General features: G+C 38.1%; 1 protein-coding gene across 3 annotated transcripts in view; it reads right to left on the bottom strand.

Moving 5' to 3' along the window:
* The window catches only part of Rnf130 (ring finger protein 130), a 105,741-nt gene that overhangs the window by 71,006 nt on the left and 15,301 nt on the right, over positions 1-19,434 (bottom strand). For all 3 annotated transcript variants that reach the window (XM_057773631.1, XM_057773630.1, XM_057773632.1), the window contains exon 2: positions 3,516-3,710. In XM_057773631.1, coding sequence (XP_057629614.1) covers positions 3,516-3,710 — 195 coding nt within the window. The remainder of the gene's footprint in view (positions 1-3,515; positions 3,711-19,434) is intronic.

Here is a 19,434-nt window from a genome sequence, read left to right as displayed (position 1 = left end):
GTTTAAATAAAACATCTTAATAGTGTACTTCAGCCTATTATCTGACCAAAAAGCAGATTTTGGATCTGTCACTAATCTTTCAGTTTAACCCTCAAAGACACCTGACACGTCCTCACTATTAGGAGGGAAAGCACTTCTCTATTTTACACCTGTCCACTTTTTTTGTTTTTTTTGAGACAGGGTTTCCCTGTAGCTTTGGAGCCTATCCTGGAAACTAGTTTTTGTGTATGTGTGTGTGTGTGGGTTTTTTTTTTTTTTTGGTGTGTGTGTGTTTTCCAAGACAGGGTTTCTCTGTAGCTTTGGTGCTTGCCCTAGAACTAGCTCTTGTAGACAAGGCTGGCCTTGAACTCCTGAGTGCTGGGATTAAAGGCAAGCACAAGGTGTGTGCCACCACTGCTCAGCTTACACCTGTCCACTTTTAAAAAAATAGGTTTTATCTTTATGTTTTTAATTTCTCCTCTGAACACTTAAAATGGGAATAAAAGTAACAACAGACTATCTCATGAACACTTGATGATGTGTTAAGGTAAGAATATTTGAGGACATATAACCCAGAACTGTTTAGTTAAAGAATCTTATTTTCAGGTGTATCTCTGTGAGTTCGAGGCCAGCCTGGACTACAGAGCAAGTTCCAGGACAGTCAGGGTGGTTACAGAGAGAAACCCTGCCTCAAACAAAACAAAACCAAACAACAAAAAAGATTCTTATTTCGTCAACTGTCCCAGTTGTGTCCTTTATAGCAAAAGGAAGCAGACTAAGTATTCCTGTGACTTCATTCTCCTTCAATGGGTTTTCTCTGCTTTGTCTCATGCTCCCTCAGTGATAGAATAAAATGACAAGTTCTCAGCAGAAATTTATTTTATGTTGTTTCTGATCTTTAGTATGCATTAAAAATAGCTTTAATAAATAAAATTTGTATACCATAGGTTTATACTTCTTTTTTTTAAGATTAAAAAACGTGTCTACATATGGGTATGTTCACATGAGTACAGGTATACACAGAGGCGAGGATATCATGTCCCCTGGATCTGGAGTTACAGGTGGTGAGTACAGTTAGCCATTGAGCCATCTTTCCAGGCCAAAGTGACCTTTTGTAAGTGCATAACTCAGTAAGTTTATAGAAAATACCATGATTACAATCCAAGTTTAGGAAATTTTGATCATGCCCAAAAAGTTTCCCCACATTCAATTAATAGCTGTCATTCACACCAATTAATCCTGCTTTCTGTTTCTCTAAAGCTGATTTTCCAAGATGTTTTATATAAACTGGAACTAGGCAGTAGCTGGCATTTGTGTCTGGCTCCCTTTACTTAACATAATATTTCTGAAGTTTATCTATGTATCAATACGGTTTTTGAGACAAGGTCTCCCTTTGTAGGCCAGGCTGGCCGAGAAGTCAATAGATAGCTTAGTCTGGCCCCTAGTCCACACAACCTTCTCTCAGCCCAGTTAATTCCATTTAGCTGATAAGCTGCATTTCAGTCTATGGACATATATTGTTTTGTTTACTTACTCACGAGCTGATGGGTATTTGAAATACTCTACTGGGACATTTAAACATACACTTTCCCCTCTCGTCTGCTTTCTTTTTTCTGTTTCTCTTGCATTGGCTGCTAGGGATAAGACTGCTGGCTCATATGGTAAATTTGTGCTTAAATTTAAGGAAACAGTTGAACTGTTTTAGAAGCTGGCTCCACATTCCCAACAGCAGCTACATTTACCCAATGGGTGTGAAATAGTACCTCATTGTTTAGACTGCATTTTTTTCTAATGCTTATTGAAATGTCTAATCACTAAATCCTTTGTCTATTGTTACATTAAGTTTACTTATTACTGATTTTTAAGGTATCTCTAAATGGGACTGACATAAGACATTTCTAGACACAATGAAATGCCATTTGCTACTGCCCTTATGTTCACCTCTATCCTGTTTGCCCTACAGAAGTTGCAGTTCCTCTGGAATTCACCCCGTACTCTACTTCTCAACCTCTTTATTTTTGTTGTTACTATAATCGATGATTAAGAATTGTGTGGTCAAACAAGCCCAGAAAGTAATTTTTATCAAAGAATTATTCCCTCTAAGACATCTCCAAGACCTCATGTGTCAATGAGCACGAAGAGCCTCTGCAAGTGCTCCAATCCAAGCATTTCCCAAAGCTTGTCCTTTACACTTCTTTCTTTCCTGGTTCCTCTAGAGCATATCAGAATGAATGGATATTGTGAGGAATGTGGGTGAGAAATCTACACTATCTGACAAACATTCCGCTCTTCAGCGTGTGTGAGTGTGTGTGGTATGTGGTGCAGTGCATGCATATGACTATGGAGGTACGTGGGTGCAGGGTATCAGGAATCTTCCTCTATTGCTCCCCCTTACTGCTCTGAGTCAGAGTCTCTCACTGAACCAGAAGTTTGCTGTTTCAGCTAGGATGGCTGATCATTTAGATCCTCAGACTCCATCTGTCCAGGACCTACCCTGTGCAAGGTAAGAATCTACTCCCTCTAGTTGTTCTCTGAACCCCCTACACAAACAAACAAACAAATGTAAAAACAAACAAAACTCAGGGTGTTTTCCTTAAAAAAAAAAAGCAATTTCTTAAGTAAGACATATTATAAATCTTTATGAATTTAAAGCTAAATTAAACCCTAGATGCTCAGAGCCAAGCTCAGGAAACTGAATGCATATTAGTAAACTTGGGTGTAACCGTCTTCTGCCGGCTCTTACTGACTTTAGTCTTCTGATCTGTAAGACTGGGCAAGAATCTATATCATATGTGACTACAAGGACTGCCGCAAGCATCTATTTGTTTTTAAAATTTATTTTTATTTATGTGTATGTATGTGTATATACTGTGTGTACACACACACACATCTACAGAAGACAAAAGAGGGCGTCAGATCCCTTGGAGCTGGAGTTACAGGCATTTGTGAGCCACTTGACACAGATGCCTGTAACCAAACTTAGGTCCTCTGTAAGAGAAGCAAATGCTCTTAAGAATCCACAGCAAAGTGGTGGGTATATACATATGTAGAGTAAATTGTAACTATTGCTATACAAACAATTACCCTAAGTACTTCACACAAGAAATGAAATGGTATCTTACTGGCTGTATGTACTCATTGCTAAGGCAGCTTCAACACTTAATTCAAGACTTAATGACACAGAAAGAATCCCTCCTGGACAGGTAACCCTGAAAAGCCCACAGTAGTCTGGGAGAAGGACCCCGTATCAAGCACAGGGTAACTGAAGTCATCACACAAAGGGTAGAAGAGCAAAACTACTATGAGACCAGTCTGAGCCACCCATTAGGAAGAATTACAGATGGTTTTGGACATTATTAAAGGAAAAAACAACCAAAGGGGAAAAAAAGACATGCACCTCCACAAGTGACACTACCAAAAGTTAATATAATCATAGAATTACATTTAAGATTATGATTTCATCAAAGGTAGAAGAATGCCCAAAGCCATAATTTAAAAAAAGAAAGACAAAATCTAAAGCCCCTTTTCCTGTTTACCTGGATGAGTCATGGTAACCGGCTCCTCTTTGGATTTATTATTATAGATGACTACAGCAACCGCATTGTGGAAAGCAGCCCGTGATATTTTCTCTTTAAAGGTGCAATTTCCTCTTTGTAGCAGGGCAATCCACTGTTTGATATTAGGAGGGACAAAGAATCGCGTTTGAGGATCACAGCCCAGATGATCAGCCACTAAACAACAAAAAGAAAAGGACATGAAAGATGAAGTCAGTCTTTATTGGTGTCTTTCTGTCTTTCAAACACTGTGCAGATCCACAGCTCACCGCAGCAAGGCTGTATGTATTTCCATAAAGTGCAGCACAATGAATCTGATCAATGTCTGTAGGAGAAAGAATGCTACTTGTACTACAAAGTAAAACAAAGGGAACTTTTTTCTTTCTTTTTTTAAACTTTACAGATAAAATAAAAAAAGCCAGTAAAAGCCAGGGTAGGTAGGTTGATAGGAGAAAAGGCAAACCTAGAAACCCAGCCTAGCAGTCTTCCAATCCATCCATTTGCACTTACTACCTTCTAGACAGACTGCTGCTCCTATCACCACCAGGAAGAAACAGGAATTTTGCCTGGGGGTAAGTGAGGCAGCCAAAGTAATCTTTAATTCAGCTACCAAGTGATCATGTTGAAATGCAAGCATGACAAATAAACTTTTTAATAGATGTCAAAGGAAATCATAAAATTTAAATTTGGGCCTATATTTAATAGTGAAAAATGATATGAAGAAAAAAAAACATCATTCCTCTACTTTACATTTACTGGAAAAGTAACTCTAAAAATCTGCACTGAGATATATTATCTAGGATTCAGGGAGACACCAGACAACCTCTTAGTCCAACAAGTTACATGGCCACAGTTCTAGACTTTTAGAGAGACTTTGTTCGAAATACTTACAAACGCATTTACATTGGTCAAACTAAGTTCTTCCATCTTTCATCCCACACATGACACTTTCTGCAAATCCACAAAGAAGCCCCTGCTTCCCCTGCCCATTTAGAACGAGTCAAAATAAGAGAAAAAGGTGGTCTACAGGGAGAAAGAAGCCACGAAAGGCAGGGCTAGAGACCATCAGTCAGCAGGCAGGGGCAGGGACAGGGGGAGGAAGAGGACCTTCTGCCTCCTGTAGTCGGTCACTATCAGTCCCGTGTGCACTATGGAGAAAAGAAGGAGATCACAGCACACTGACCCCAAAGGGTAACCTCACAGGCAAACAAATCATACCTAAGTAATAGGTGCTAGTAATAAAGGATAATTATAATTTATAAAGAAAGAATATTAGTAGGAAAATGTTTGTTTTCGCTAAGCATGCTGCAAAGCAAAAGAAACCAGATGCTTATAGTATTTGTCAATTAAAATAAAGATGTTGTCGCACAGTTGTGGCACATGCCTTTAATCCCAACACTCAGGAGGCAGAGACAGGCGGATCTTTGTGAGTTTGAGGCCAGCCTGGTCTACAGAGTGAGTTCCAGGATAGCCAAGGCTACACAGAGAAATTCTGTCTCAACCCCCCCCCCAAAAAAGTAAAGATGTTACTGATATGAAAAGTCACACCTAACCATTCCCACGTAAATTTTGTTCACTAAGTTTTCTTATGAAGGAGGAGGGAGGCAGGGAGGTGACACAATAAGAACATTTTCTATGAAAGGACTTTAGAAACACAGGAAGTAGGAGGTGTATCAATTCTACAATGTATCATGATAGGCACCTGCTACTCGCCTACATCCTTAATACAGTAATCCTTCATTAATGAGGAAAGGGTGGCGTGTGAGCGTGTGGAAAGGATAGCAGAGTAAATGTAAATTGCTGGAGATGAGTAACACGTATAAAGCCCTGGCTTTGACTCCCAGCATCAGAGAAAACTTAAACTGAAAAAAAAGCTTGTCACACGATTTTCCTCAAATACTGAGAGGCACAATCATCACATTATGAAACTTTAAAATTCTGAAGCAGATTGTTTACCTCCAGCAGTATCTATTGCACAGATAATTATGCTGTTTTAAAATACAAGCATTGAAAAGATGTTTTATGATAACCTCTTAAGTCTCAGGAAACTGTCCAACCATATCCAAATGGAGCAACCAAAAAACGGTTTGTAGTGTTTTATTTTTCAAAGTGGACTGCTATATAGAATCCCTGGTAGAAAATGTAGATTATGGAATACCCCAAGGTATCTGCATGTTTGTCTTATATGAAACTTCCATTTTCTCCCTGTGGCTCACGTACTTTTACAATGCAGTCAAGAGGAAACTGTAATATGGAATCAGCAACACAAGGGCTACAAGTCTAAACCAACTACTTACTAGCTGAGCAACTGTGATGGGTTTCTTAACCTCTCTGATTTTAAACTTCTACTTACTACAAAATTGGGCTTACTGGAGATGACAGGGGATTGCACCCAGGACCTCACTTAGACTATGCATGCGTTCTACCACTGAGTTACACCCTGAGCCTGATACTGTCATCTCAGAGTTACATATGTGAAGAAGTTAGCAATAATCTTTTTATTATAGACTGCCTAAAAATGACTTGTCTTTCTTATCCTCAGTATCCTCCCCCTCCCCGCCCCCCGTCTTGTCCTAGCAATCCAGTTTGGTTCCCCGGGGATGTCTGAAGTCATTGTACGGGAAATCCCATTGTCTGCAACAGGCCATGTTCCATGTTTCTTGGCTCCTAAGTGCTGGCTCTCTCCTTCTGACAGTTCAGTCTACTGAGAACATCCCTAATGTTCTCAGGCTGCAAAGGGACAGCAAAAGTGTACCATGAAAAATCCATTAATTTACTGAAGAAAACTTTGACATTCTACAGGAATCCCTACCCACTAAGAATAGATTCTAGAACAACTGCTAGATCCAAACGAATTCCAACAACAAACTGTATATCCAAAACAATATTCCTACTCCATAAAATTCACCCAAAAAGGCTCCAAAAGCAAAACACCAGTAAGAATGCAATGTGTACAAAAAGGAGACATGTGGGTTCCTGTTTCAGGAAGCAGGATTTATTATTCAAGAGAAGAAAATGAGGTTTTTACAACCACTTAATACTGCAGTACATGTATTCTATCTCAATATTCCTTCTAATTACAAAATAAATGAACAATGAAATAGTATTAATAGTTCTGAAACAGCTGCCCATTGTGATTAAGTGGTACTACTGCAAATTTAATGCCATTTGTATTTGAACAATTTATTTTGTGAAAACACTAAAACATGGAAGATCTATGCAATTCTGGACTATTAAATTGCATCATTAGCAATCCTGTTCAAATTCAGAACCACTTTAGTTCATAGTCTTCAAATTTCTTTGCATTCATTAGTTACAGAGCTGAAAAAAACAAACCATAATGAAAATCTGAAATTATAGATCATGTAAAATTATTACACTAAGAAGAACTTGAGGCCTGAGAATAGTGCAGCAGTAAAGTGCTTGCCTAGTTTATATGAGCCCCTGGTAAAGCTCCAGCACCACCAAAAGATAGTTAAAAAAAAACCCCAAAACCCTTAAATTTTGTTTCCTAAATAGACTTTCCTGCTGAACACAGAAACAATGAGGCTTTTATTTACTTCTTGATAGGACCCAAACAAGCACAGGTTTCTAACATCAATGATTTTTTTTTTTTTTTTAAATTTTCGAGATAGGGTTTCTCTGTAGTTTTTGGTGCCTGTCCTGGAACTAGCTCTTGTAGACCAGGCTGGCCTCGAACTCACAGAGATCCGCCTGCCTCTGCCTTCCGAGTGCTGGGATTAAAGGCGCGCGCCACCATCGCCCGGTCAGCCTCAATGAATTTTTATGCATATGTGTATGCATGTGCACTTGCAGGCCAGAGGACAACCTCAGGTGTTATCCTAAGGAATATCTTTCATCTTTGACACAGGATCTCTGGTCTGGGCTCATCAATTAGGCTAGATGAGTTTGGTAAAGTTCCAAGGATTTTCCTGAGTCTATCTCTCCAGTTCTGGGATTACAAACATACCCGACCATGACTGGTATTTCTTAGGTGGGTTCTGGGGACCCAATTCAGGCCCTATTGCCTTGCAAGCACTTTACCAACCACCTTCCAAGCCTAATAAGTACTTTTTTAGCTTATGTGTTCAGAAGCAAACCAAGTATCAAGGAAAAATAAAATGGGCTAAACACTGAGGTGGTATGACTGACCTAATATCAACACAATATGAGTAAACACCAGAAAGAGTGTTTAGAATGGCAGGAAAGGAAAAGAACATATGGTGAAGGGTCAGGGAAGCTAAACAGAACCATTGAAAAGTTGCCCAAGCAGAAAGGATGGGGCACGGAAATGACTAAAATACAGGTCAGGGCTGGGAATGGAGTTTCGCTGAAGTATGCTTGCCTAGTATGCATGAGGTCTTGGGGTTGATCCCTAGTAGTGAAACAATGACAAACACAGTGAACCTTAAATCCACCAGACACACAGAAGCACATGTGTGCGAGCACATGCATGCACACACGCACGGTGTGTGTGTGTGTGTGTGTGTGTAAGCATCTTGAACTTGTGTGAGACTCAGGAAAGATGGATACATAGCAGAAGCTGTTATAATACAAATTTAAGATTACAGAGTTCTAGAAAGACTCTATTTGGAATGGGAGAATGAAAATGTTCCACTATACAGAAAATGTAAATATTTAGGGATTTTACTTTATTTTTATTATTTGTGGAGCTGGAGATCCACACCAGGAATGCCAGTCCTTCTAGCCCTTGAAATGCAAATATTTAAAAGGCTGTGGGCCAGTGAGGTAGTTCAGCTGGTACCGGCACTTGTTGTCAAGCCTGATGCCCTGAGTTCGATCCCTAGAACCTATATGGTAAAAGAAGAGAATCAACTTCCACAAGCTGTCCTGATTCCCACAAGCATACCATGCCACACACCAGTTCAATACCTAGCTACAAACACAAGCTCAATAAATTATTAAATAAACAAATGCAAAAAATTAAAGTTATTTATATGAACTAACAGATAAAATCTATTCTCCCATTATAATAGTCCAAAACGTGGCACATGATTAATTTAACAGGATTTCACCTCTTAAAAATCAAATTCCTCACATATGAAACAATCACCCTGTTCTGCGTGTGTTAACAGTTTCTTCCCAAGCCCCAAGAACCATCAATTTGCTGCAAAACTCTTGGGGTGAGAGTGATACAGAATCAAGAACCCAGCAAGCACTTTTCTACATGTGTAGCTGAGACAGATTATAGTCTGCTCTAGGCTCACAGGGCCTCTTGCTCTCAGAACCTATGTATCTTATTTCCTCTTCCTGGAATGCCATCCTACCACACTCTTGGTCAACCACTTTCTGAGCTTTGGAGTCTTCTGCAGCATGATCTCCTTCCTCCAGAGACAATTTGGGTAGATTTGTCAAGTTGCCATGGCACTCCAGAATTGCATCCCTCTTGGCATTCATTGTACTGTATCAGTAACTGCTGTTTATTTCTGACTCTTTCCTTTTAGAAGGTGCAATCCAATATCTCCTCCAATATGTCTGGCACATAGGAAACACTTAACATATCTGAAGTAGGGAGAGGTTAGGGATATAGCTTAGTGGTAGAGCATCTGTCTAGTAAAGTGTGAAGCCCTAGTTTCACTTCTTTGTCCACAAAAACAACAAAAAAAATTGATGTAAGAAGAGTGAACAAGTGAAATTAAGAAAAAAGAGAGACTAAAAACTTTGTTTCAAGTGTCTTTTTTGGAATATGTATTATGATGTACATATGTGTTCACATGTGTATAGTTGCACACAAATGTGTGCATGTGAAGGCCTGAGGCTGATATCCAGCTCTCCACCTTATCTTTTGAGGCATGACCTCTTATTGGACCTGGTACTCACTGTTTGGGCTAGTCTAACTAGCCAGCTTGCTTCAGGGATCCCACCTCCGCCATACCCACCCAGCTTTCACCTGTGGAGCCACCTTCCTAGTCTCTTATGTCACTGATTGTTTGATGACTCATGTTTTATCAGTTGATTTCTACAAACAAGTAAAATTAAGCTTGCCTGAATGAAGGCTTCCGTTGTCAGATGGGTTCTGATTATTTTCCTTTCCTATCCTGAAAGATTATAATCTTTTTAGTCTACAGACTTCCTAGTTCTACCTTGTCTTTCTTTGTGTGTGTGTGTGTGTGGGGGGGGGGTCTTTGCAAAGTTCTAGCCCTATGATGAAAAGAAAAAAACCAAATTTCTCTATTTTTGTTCCTAATTTTTCAAGTTTTACTTTTAGTGTCCAGCTACGGGCTGGTGTGTGGTTTTCATTCTCTCATCCACTCCCACAGATGGGACCTTTTCTCATGTTTCTATTCCTTTACTGAGCCACCATCTATTACTTATGTTTACTGGGTGTTAACTGTTGTTGAAAATGTTTTATTTTTCCTTTTTTCTGTTCATTTCAATTCTCTCTTAACCTTATATGTAAGATCATGCATTGCTTAATGACAGGAACCATTCTGAGAACTGTGTGGTTAGGAGATAATCCTTACAGCATGGATACTATAGGGTATGCTCAAACAAGCTAAGGTGGTGATGACTTCACTAAGTGATATAATCTTATGGGACTGCCTAGTTACATACACCCATTATTGATGAAATGCCCCTTTGTGGTATATAAGTTTTGCTTTTGTTTTGGTTTTTCAAGACAGGGTTTCTCAGTAGCTATGAAGCCAGTCCTGGAACTCACTCTGTAGACCAGTCTGGCCTCAAACTCACAGAGATCCGCCTACCTCTACCTCCTAAGTGCTGAAATTAAAGGTGTGCACCACCACCACCTCCCTGCCTGCCTGCCTGCCTGCCTGCCTGCCTGCCTGCCTGCCTTCCTTCCTTCCTTCCTTCCTTCCTTCCTTCCTTCCTTCCTTCCTTCCTTCCCTCCCTCCCTCCCTCCCTCCCTCCCTCCCTCCCTCCCTCCCTCCCTCCCTCCCTCCTTTCCTCCCTCCCTCCCTCCTTCCTTCCTTTCTTCTGAGACAGGGTTTCTCTGTAGCTTTGGAGCCTGTCCTGGAACTCGATCTGTAGACCACTGGCCTTGAACTCACAAAGATCCACTTGTCTCTGCCTCCCAAGTACAGGGATTAAAGGACTGTGCCACAATCACCTAGTTTTTTTTTTTTAAAGTTATTTTAGTTTTCTTTTTTGTATTTTTGTGGTATATAAGTTTGTTTCATTCCTCTCTATTTCCTTTTTTTCCTGGTAGGGTTTGGTATCATAATAGAGTAACAAGGAGCCCACTCTCTATCCATTTTGCAGAAACTTTCTGTCAATGATCGTTTTTGCTTTTACCTTCCGTAGGCTTAAATGATGGTCTCGTCTATTTCAAAGAAGTAAAAATGGGATCTTAAAACTACCCTTTACTGCTGCTTTTCAGGAGTGGTCCACACCCACTTTGCTGGTGTTCATTTGTCCTATCAACATGCCTCTTTTGGTCTTTCTGCCTCCTACCACTCCACTGGAACTTGTTGTTTTATTCTGAGTACTTTTGCTCTTTGCTTTTCTGGGAGACTGCCACGCAGCACCCAAATAAGTCACACACAGAAAGACTTATTATTAATTATGGTATCCATAGCTTTTCTTCGCCTGTAGAAACAAAAGCAAAACCCCTTACCCAACATTAACACATGCCTTGGTTTCCATTCTGAGGTCAGTATACTTTCTTTCTTTCTTTCTTTCTTTCTTTCTTTCTTTCTTTCTTTCTTTCTTTCTTTCTTTCTTTTTTAAATGAGGCCTTGTTCCTATGACTTTTTTAAAAAAAATCGTTTTTATTGAGCTATATATTTTCCCCATACCCCTTCCTTCCTCCCTCTCCACCTCATTTTTAAATTGGATTATCTGGTATTTTGTTGTCTAGTTTCTTAAGTTCTTTATATATTTTGGAAATCAGCCCTCTGTCAGATGTGGGGTTGGTGAAGATCTTTTCCCATTCTGTAGGCTGTTGTTTTGTCTTGTTTACTATGTACTTTGCCTTACAAAAGCTTCTCAGTCACCAAGTGACCTACGGGGTGACTGGAACCATGGCACTGACTGCATCATGAGGAGCAACCAGCTAAGCTTTGGATTCACTGGTACCTGGAAGATTGATCACCAGAGACACAGACATCCCAACTACACCAATCAGAGGAAAAGATGGGTAGACAAGGTAAGAACACAATCAACCCCATAAAGAGCAACAAAACAACACCAATAAAAACTAGTGGCCCTACAACAGCAAAACTTGAACATCCAAACATAGATAAAGCAGAAGAAATGACCTAAAAAATAACTTTAAGAAAATGTTTGAGACCTTAAAGAGGAAAATTTCCCTCAAAGAAATACAGAAAAATACAAACAAAAAATTGGAAGAAAACAACAAATCCCTTAAATAAAACCAAGAAAAAAGCAATCAAACAGATGAAAGAAACAAAGACTTGAAAACCAAAACAGAGACAATAAAACACAAACTGAGGGGAATTACAGAAACAGAAATTATGAGAAAACAATCAGGAACCACAAATGCAAGCATAAACAGCAGAATACAAGAGATGGAAGAGAGAATCTCAAGTGCTGAAGATACAACAGAGGAAATAGACTCATCAGTCAAAGAAAACATTAAAGCTAACAAAATATCCAGGAAATATGGGACACCATGAAAAGACCAAACCTGAGAATAATAGGGATAGAAAAAAGAGAAGTCCAACTCAAAAGCACAGAAAATATATTCAACAAAATCATAGAAGAAAACTTTCCGAATCTAAAGAAAGATATGCATATGAAGATACAAGAAACTTACAGAACACCAAAGAGACTGGATCAAAAAAAATTCCCCTCGCCACATAATAATCAAAACACTAAACATACAGAATAAAGAAAGAATATTAAGAACTGCAAAGGAAAATGGCCAAGTAACATATAAAGGCAGACCTATCAGAATTAAACCTGACTTTTTAATGGAAACAATGAAAGCCAGAAGGTCCTGGTCAAGCATTATGCAGACGTTAAGAGACCATGGATGTCAGCCCAGACTACTATAACCAGTAAAATTTTCAGTCACCATAGATGGACAAAACAAGATATTCCATGACAGAACCAGATTTAACCAATACCTAGCCACAAACCCAGCCCTACACAAAGTACTAGAAAGAAAATTCCAACCCAGGAAGTTGGCTACATCAACAAAAACACAGACAATAGATGATCTCACAGCAGTACATCCCAAAGAAGGAAAAAACACACACAATAACATCACCAACTACAATAACTAAAATAACAGAGGCTAGGAATCACTGGTCATTAATATCCCTTAATACAAACAGACTCAACTCACCTATAAAAAGACACAGGCTAACGGATTGGATACAAAAACAGAATACATCCTGCAGCATACAAGAAACACACCTCAACCTCAAAGACAGACATCAATCACATCAGAGGAAAGGGTTGGGAAATTTTTTTTCCCAATTAAATGGACCTAAGAAACAAGCGGGTGTAGCTATCCTAATAATCTAACAAAACAGACTTCAAACTAAAATCAATCAAAAGAGACATTTGATATTAGTCACAGGAAAAATCATCAAGAGGAAATCTCAATAATGAACATCTATGTCCCAAATACAAGAGCACCCTCATATGTAAAAGAAACACTTCTAAAGCTTAAATCACACATTAAACCCCACATACTAATAGTGGGAGACTTCAACACCCCACTCTCATCACTGAACAGGTCTGTGAGACAGAAAATTAACAGAGAAATAAGGGACCTAACAGATGTTATAACTCAAATGGACTTAACAGACATCTATAGAACATTCCATCCAAACATAAAAGAATATACCTTCTTCTCAGCACCTCATGGAACCTTCTCAAAAACTGACCACATACTGGGTAAAAAAGCAAACCTCAAAAGATACAAAAAATTTGGAATAACCCCAGGTATCTTTTTTTTTGAGGGGTGCAATGAACTTTATTGATGGTATTCAAGAGAGTAGGGCTTGGGCTGGAGAGATGGCTCAGCGGTTAAGAGCACTGCCTGCTCTTCCAAAGGTCCTGAGTTCAATTCCCAGCAACCACATGGTGGCTCACAACCATCTGTAATGAGGTCTGGTGCCCTCTTCTGGCCTTCAGGCATACAATCAGACAGAATACTGTATAAATAATAAATAAATACATATATTTAAAAAAAAAAAAAAGAAAGTCTTGTAAAAAAAAAAAAAAAAAGAGTAGGGCTCCCTAAGCCCCCTCCTGCTATTCTGGGGATCTGGGATGGAAACTGTGAGGGAGATGCTCAGTGTCAAGGGTTAGTTAGGACAGGGACTGCTCAGCAGCCGAGGGCCTCTCTCTTGCTGTGTCCTTGCTGGGATGGGTGGAACGCCATGTATCTTATCAGATCACCAAGGCTTAAAATTACAATTCAACAGCAATACTAATTCTAGAAAGCCCACAGCACATGGAAATTAAACAATGCCCACCTGAATCATCAATGGGTCAAGAAAGAAATTAAAGACGTCCTAAAATTCAATGAAAATGACTGTACAACATACCCAAATTTATGGGACACAATGAGAGAAGTGTTAAGAGAAAAGTTCATAGCACTAACTGCTTACACTAAGAAGCTGGAAAAATCCCACACTAGTAAGTTAACAAAACATTTGAAAACTCTAGAACAAAAAGAAGCAAACTCACCCAGGAGGACTAGACCACAGGAAATAATAAAATTGAGAGCTGAAATCAATAAAATAGTAACAAAGAACACAACACAAAGAATCAATGAGACAAAGAGTTGGTTCTTCAAGAAAATCAACAAAATAGACAAACCTTTATCCAAACTAACCAAAAGGCAAAGAGAGAGAATATCTAAATTAACAAAATCAGAAATGAAAAGGGGGACATAACAACACACACCAAGGAAATCATTAAGTCTATTTCAAAAACCTATGCTCCACGAAATTGGAAAACTTAAAGGAAATGGACAACTTTCTGGATAAAAATTACTTACCAAATTAAATCAGGACCAGATAAGCAAGTTATATAGATCTATAACTGTTAAAAAAAATAGAAACAGTCATCAAAAGTCTTCCAACCAAAAAAAGCCAAGGACTAGATGGTTTCAATACAGAATTCTACAAGATTTTCAAAGAAGAACTAGTATCAATATTCAAATTGTTTCACACAATAGAAACAGAAGGAATATTGCCGAACTCTTTTTACAAGGATACAATTACCCTGATACCCAAACCACAGAAAGACATTACTAAGAAAGAGAATTACAGACCAATCTCACTCATGAACATTGAAGCAAAAATAATCAATAAAATACTGGAAAACCGAATCTAAGAACACATGGAGTACGACACAACAGGAAAAAAAAATAACATCTTGAAATGTGCAGGCAAATGGATAGATCTAGAAAACATCATACTGAGTGAGGTAACCCAGGTCCAGAAAGACAATTATCATCTGTACTCACTCATAAGTGGCTTTTAGACATAAAGTGAAGAAAAACCAGCCTACAATTCACAATCCCAGGGTACCTAGACAACAATGAGAATCCGAAGAGAGACATACATGGACCTAAACTACATAGGAAGTAGAAAAAGACAAGATCTCCTGAGTAAACTGGATGCATGGGGACCATGGGAGAAAGAAAAAGGGGAAGGGAAAGGAAGTGAGGGGAGTAGAGAAAAATATATAGCTCAATAAAAATAATAAAAAAAGAAAATAAAAAATTATATTGACTGACTTAATTCTGTAGGTTTTTCTACTGTCCAATGTCTCTCCACAGCTGTTGCTCCTTTCTCATGAGCATTTAGAAAATTCAAAGTTAATAAAGCATTATGCAATCTATTTCTGGGGTTATTTATCATCCCTTTCTGATTATTTAATATATACTTTAGAGTTCATTTGGATCTTTCTATAACTGCCTGGCCTGTAGGATTGTGTGGTATACCTGTAATGTACAAAGTAAGCAAAAAACCGTTTCATTTTCTTAGATACGTATGTTGGACCATTGTCTGTCTTTATTCATACAGGTGTACCTATGATGGCCATAACTTCTATTACATGTGTGATTACGGAATCAGCCTTTTCCGAACTCAAAGCAGTTGCCCACTGAAAACCTGACTAGGTATCAATGGTGTGGTGTACATATTTTAGTTTCCCAAATTCTACAAAACGAAACACATCCACCTGCTAGATTTCATTCCTTTGAGTACCCTTTGGGTGACTTCCTGCAGGTAATGGTGTTGGCTGTATAAAGAGCAAGTAGGACATTGCCTTTTAATTTCCTTGGACTGTTGCCATGTCATGGAAGTCTTATTTTTTAAACTTTTGCTATTGACATGGTTTTTTTTAAATGGAATTCTGAGGCCTTCAATACATTTCCAATCTATAATTGATCAATTCCTGCATCACCTTGTGCTAGAGGACCTGGCAGGCCCATATGGGATCGGATGTGTGTTATTTATATGGGATGATGCTTATTCCCGATAGAACTTAAATAAATAGTGAAGTCAATTCTGTATCTTTTGGTATAAATTCAGTGGTTTCAATACACAAAACAACTCTTTCTGCATATTGCAAATCAGTAACTATCTTGAGAGGTTCTTTAAAATAAGAATAGCATATAATTCTGACTTTTGTACATAATCATAAGGGTTTGATCCACTTTACTTAAATTTTTTGGCTTGTAACCTGCCTTTATTGATTTATTTGCATCAGTATAGAATGTAGGGGCTCTAGTTATTGGTGTGTCACATACAATGTGAGGAAGGCTCCAGTTAGTTTTCTTTATAAGTCGAATTATCTTGCTTTTGGGATAGTTGTTAATCTCTCCCAAAAAATTACTACAAACTCTTTTCCAGGGTTCACTTTCTTCCTATAATTTGTCAATTTCATCATTATTAAAAGGTACGATAATTTCTGCTAGGTCTATTCCTGCTAATTGATGAAGTCTCAATTTTCCTTTTAGAATTAACTCAGAAACCTTTTCCACGTAAGTTTTTGTATTTTTACTCAGTTTATATGGTAAAAAGATCCATCCTAAGATAAGATCTCCCCTATGCATTAAAATTCCTACAGGAATGTCTGGAGAGCAACATGACCAGAATGCAGTTAAGTTTTGGATCCGTGCCGTCTGTGAGTGCCTTATATAATTTCTCCTCAAAGCCAATTCTCTCTCAGCTTCTTCTGATAATTCCCTAGGACTATTAAGGTCTTAGTCACCAAATAAGGTTTTGTTTAAGTTAACCAGGTCATCATGAACTATCCCAAAAGTGTGCCGTAGATGGGAAACGTCTCCTAGCAATCTTTGGTAGTCATTAAGAGTCTGCAATTAATCTTTCCTAATTTGTATTTTGTGGGTCTAATTTTTTGTAAACCTGTTTTATAGCCTAAATAATTAATAGAATCTCCTCTTTGTATTTTTTCAGAAGCAATTTATAATCCCAATAAAGCAAAATTTTCTTTACTTTTTCAAACATTCTTTCTAAAATACTACATTTGAATCAGATAGCAAAATGCCATCCATGTAATAGTATAGATTCAGGAAATTGCTTATATATCATTTCTAATGGCTGACTTACAAAATATTGGCACAGGGTGGGACTATTAAACATTCCCTGTGGGAGATCTTTCCATTGATATCTTTTAGCAGGCTGAGAATTATTATAAGTAGGCACTGTGAAGGCAAATCTTCCTGTCTTTTTCTTGTAAAGGTAGAGTGAAGAAACAATCTTTTAAATCAGTAACTATAAGAGGCCATCCTTTAGACAATAGACGGCAAAGGAATGGCAGACTGTAGAGAGCCCACTGTAGAATCACCTTATTAGCAGCTCTTAGTTTCCATTCTGCACTTTCCAGATTTCTTTATACCAACAAATACATGAGAATTCCAAGGGCTGGTTGATTCTTCAATATGCTGAGCATTTAGTTTCTCCTGTGCCAGCTGTTCTAATGCCTCAAGTTTCTCTATTGTTAAAGGCCATTGCTTAACCCATACAGGTTTGTCTGCCAACCATTTTAAAGATAGGGCTGCTGGTGCCTCTGAAATATCAGCAGCTGTTGTGACCTGTTCTTATACAACATGAATGGTTGGTAACTGTCCTTTATAACAGCTTGTAATATTTTCCCCAGAAACATATATTATTTATGGTTTGTTTCTAAGATTGGGGGAATGTTAATCTGAGTATTCCATTGCTATAACAAATCACATCCCCACAAATTCATTGCTACATTGGTCACATATGGTTTTAATATTCCTTTCTGTCCTTCTGACCCTATACATTTGACCAATCCTGTCCTCTACTTTACCTGAAATAAAGTTCCAATCCCTAAAAACTGAGCATTTACATCCCAAAGAGTTAGTTTGAATGCCAAGATCTGATAAACTTATTGCTACATTTGCACCCATGTCTTCCAGATCTTCAATGACAACATAATTTATTTGTATTTTTAATTTTGGTCTTTGTTCATTTACAGAAATTTGTCAAAACACTTGCTTTATGGTTTCTCCTGAATTTTTTTTGTTCTCTCTTCTATAGCTATTCTATCATCCAGAGAAGTATGGCTTCTTACTATAGGCATTAGGTTCTTTAATTGCTCTAGGAAGGAGTTTCCTCTATGATGGCAGGAAATAAGTGAACCAGATTTGGCATAGGGGCCTATGAGAGGCCCCTCACGGAGTTTCCCAATGGCAAAGGATAACCTTGAATATTCCCCGTTGACCTACATTCATTAGTACAATGCCTGCTTTTGCTACACCTTCCGCATAATCCAGTAGTGAGGGGTGTTCTGGATAGATTATTCTTAGAAGAACATTGCTTCTAGAAACACCCTGTCTACAGTCCCTTTTCAGGTGACTTTATTTGACTTTTTGATTTTTCCTCAAACCTCTGGAAAGCACCTCTCCTGTCTTCATGGTCATGAGATTCAGTATTAATTGTATCTTGAATCCATTCCTCCAAAGGTGCTGGCCTTTCTTTTAATGGCCTAATTATTCTTTTGCATAGAAAATTGGCATTTTCAAAAGCCAGAGATTCAATAATTATTTGTCTAGTTTCTGAATTCTATTTACTGCTGAAATCAATCTTTGTAAGAAATTCATAAAGGATTCCTTTGGGCCCTGTAAAACTTTAGTAAATGACTCAATTTTCTTTCCTATTTCTCCAATTCTGCACTAAGCAGTCAAAGTTGTGGTGTGACATAAATTCTGGGTGTGGTCATAATATAGAGCTTGCCTTTCTATAGTAGCATAGTTGCCTTCTCTAAGAATTTGATCTTGGGAGATTTCCATACCTCTAGCATTATTCCGTTGTTCAATAATCTTAAACTCTTCTCTGAACCACATGTTCCATTGTAATTGTGGATCTGACTCTAGAAAACCTTTAACCAATTTTATTCAGTCCTTAGGGATAATTTTACTACAAACTGACCATGAGTTTAACATTTGCTTCACAAAAGGTGAATGCATGCCATATGAGACTATTGCTTCCTTGAATCTCCTTAAATCTAATACTGGCACAGGATTTCAGTTAGCTTTAACAGAGTCTCTGTCATTTGGCAATTCCTGTAAGGTTACTGGATATATTAAGGTTGGTTGTCTGAAAACCTTAGGCTGTTCCTCTCTATTCTTATAATGCAATGCTAAAATTGGTTTTCCATTAAATTCCTCTGCCTGGATTTGAATATCTTTGTGATTTGTTTTTATTAGGTTTTGCTAAGGCTTGTATCTTAGCTCTCAGATTAACCAACTTTTTTAGTGATAAGACAAAAATGATAAAGTTGATAATGTTTACAATTGATATTACATAAATCCCATCTAAATTAGATATCCTCTCATTTAATCATTCCATTTTCAAACTGTGTAGTAAACAAAAACCTAAATCCCTTCACTGTAATGGTTTTTCTCATTTGTTTTAATGTGGGAAAAAACTTTCTCTTT

This window comes from Chionomys nivalis, chromosome 7, assembly GCF_950005125.1.
Source record: "Chionomys nivalis chromosome 7, mChiNiv1.1, whole genome shotgun sequence".
NCBI classification, from domain to species: domain Eukaryota; kingdom Metazoa; phylum Chordata; class Mammalia; order Rodentia; family Cricetidae; genus Chionomys; species Chionomys nivalis.
Note: the sequence above shows the minus strand (reverse complement) of the source record. Positions and strands in the feature narration are given on the sequence as shown.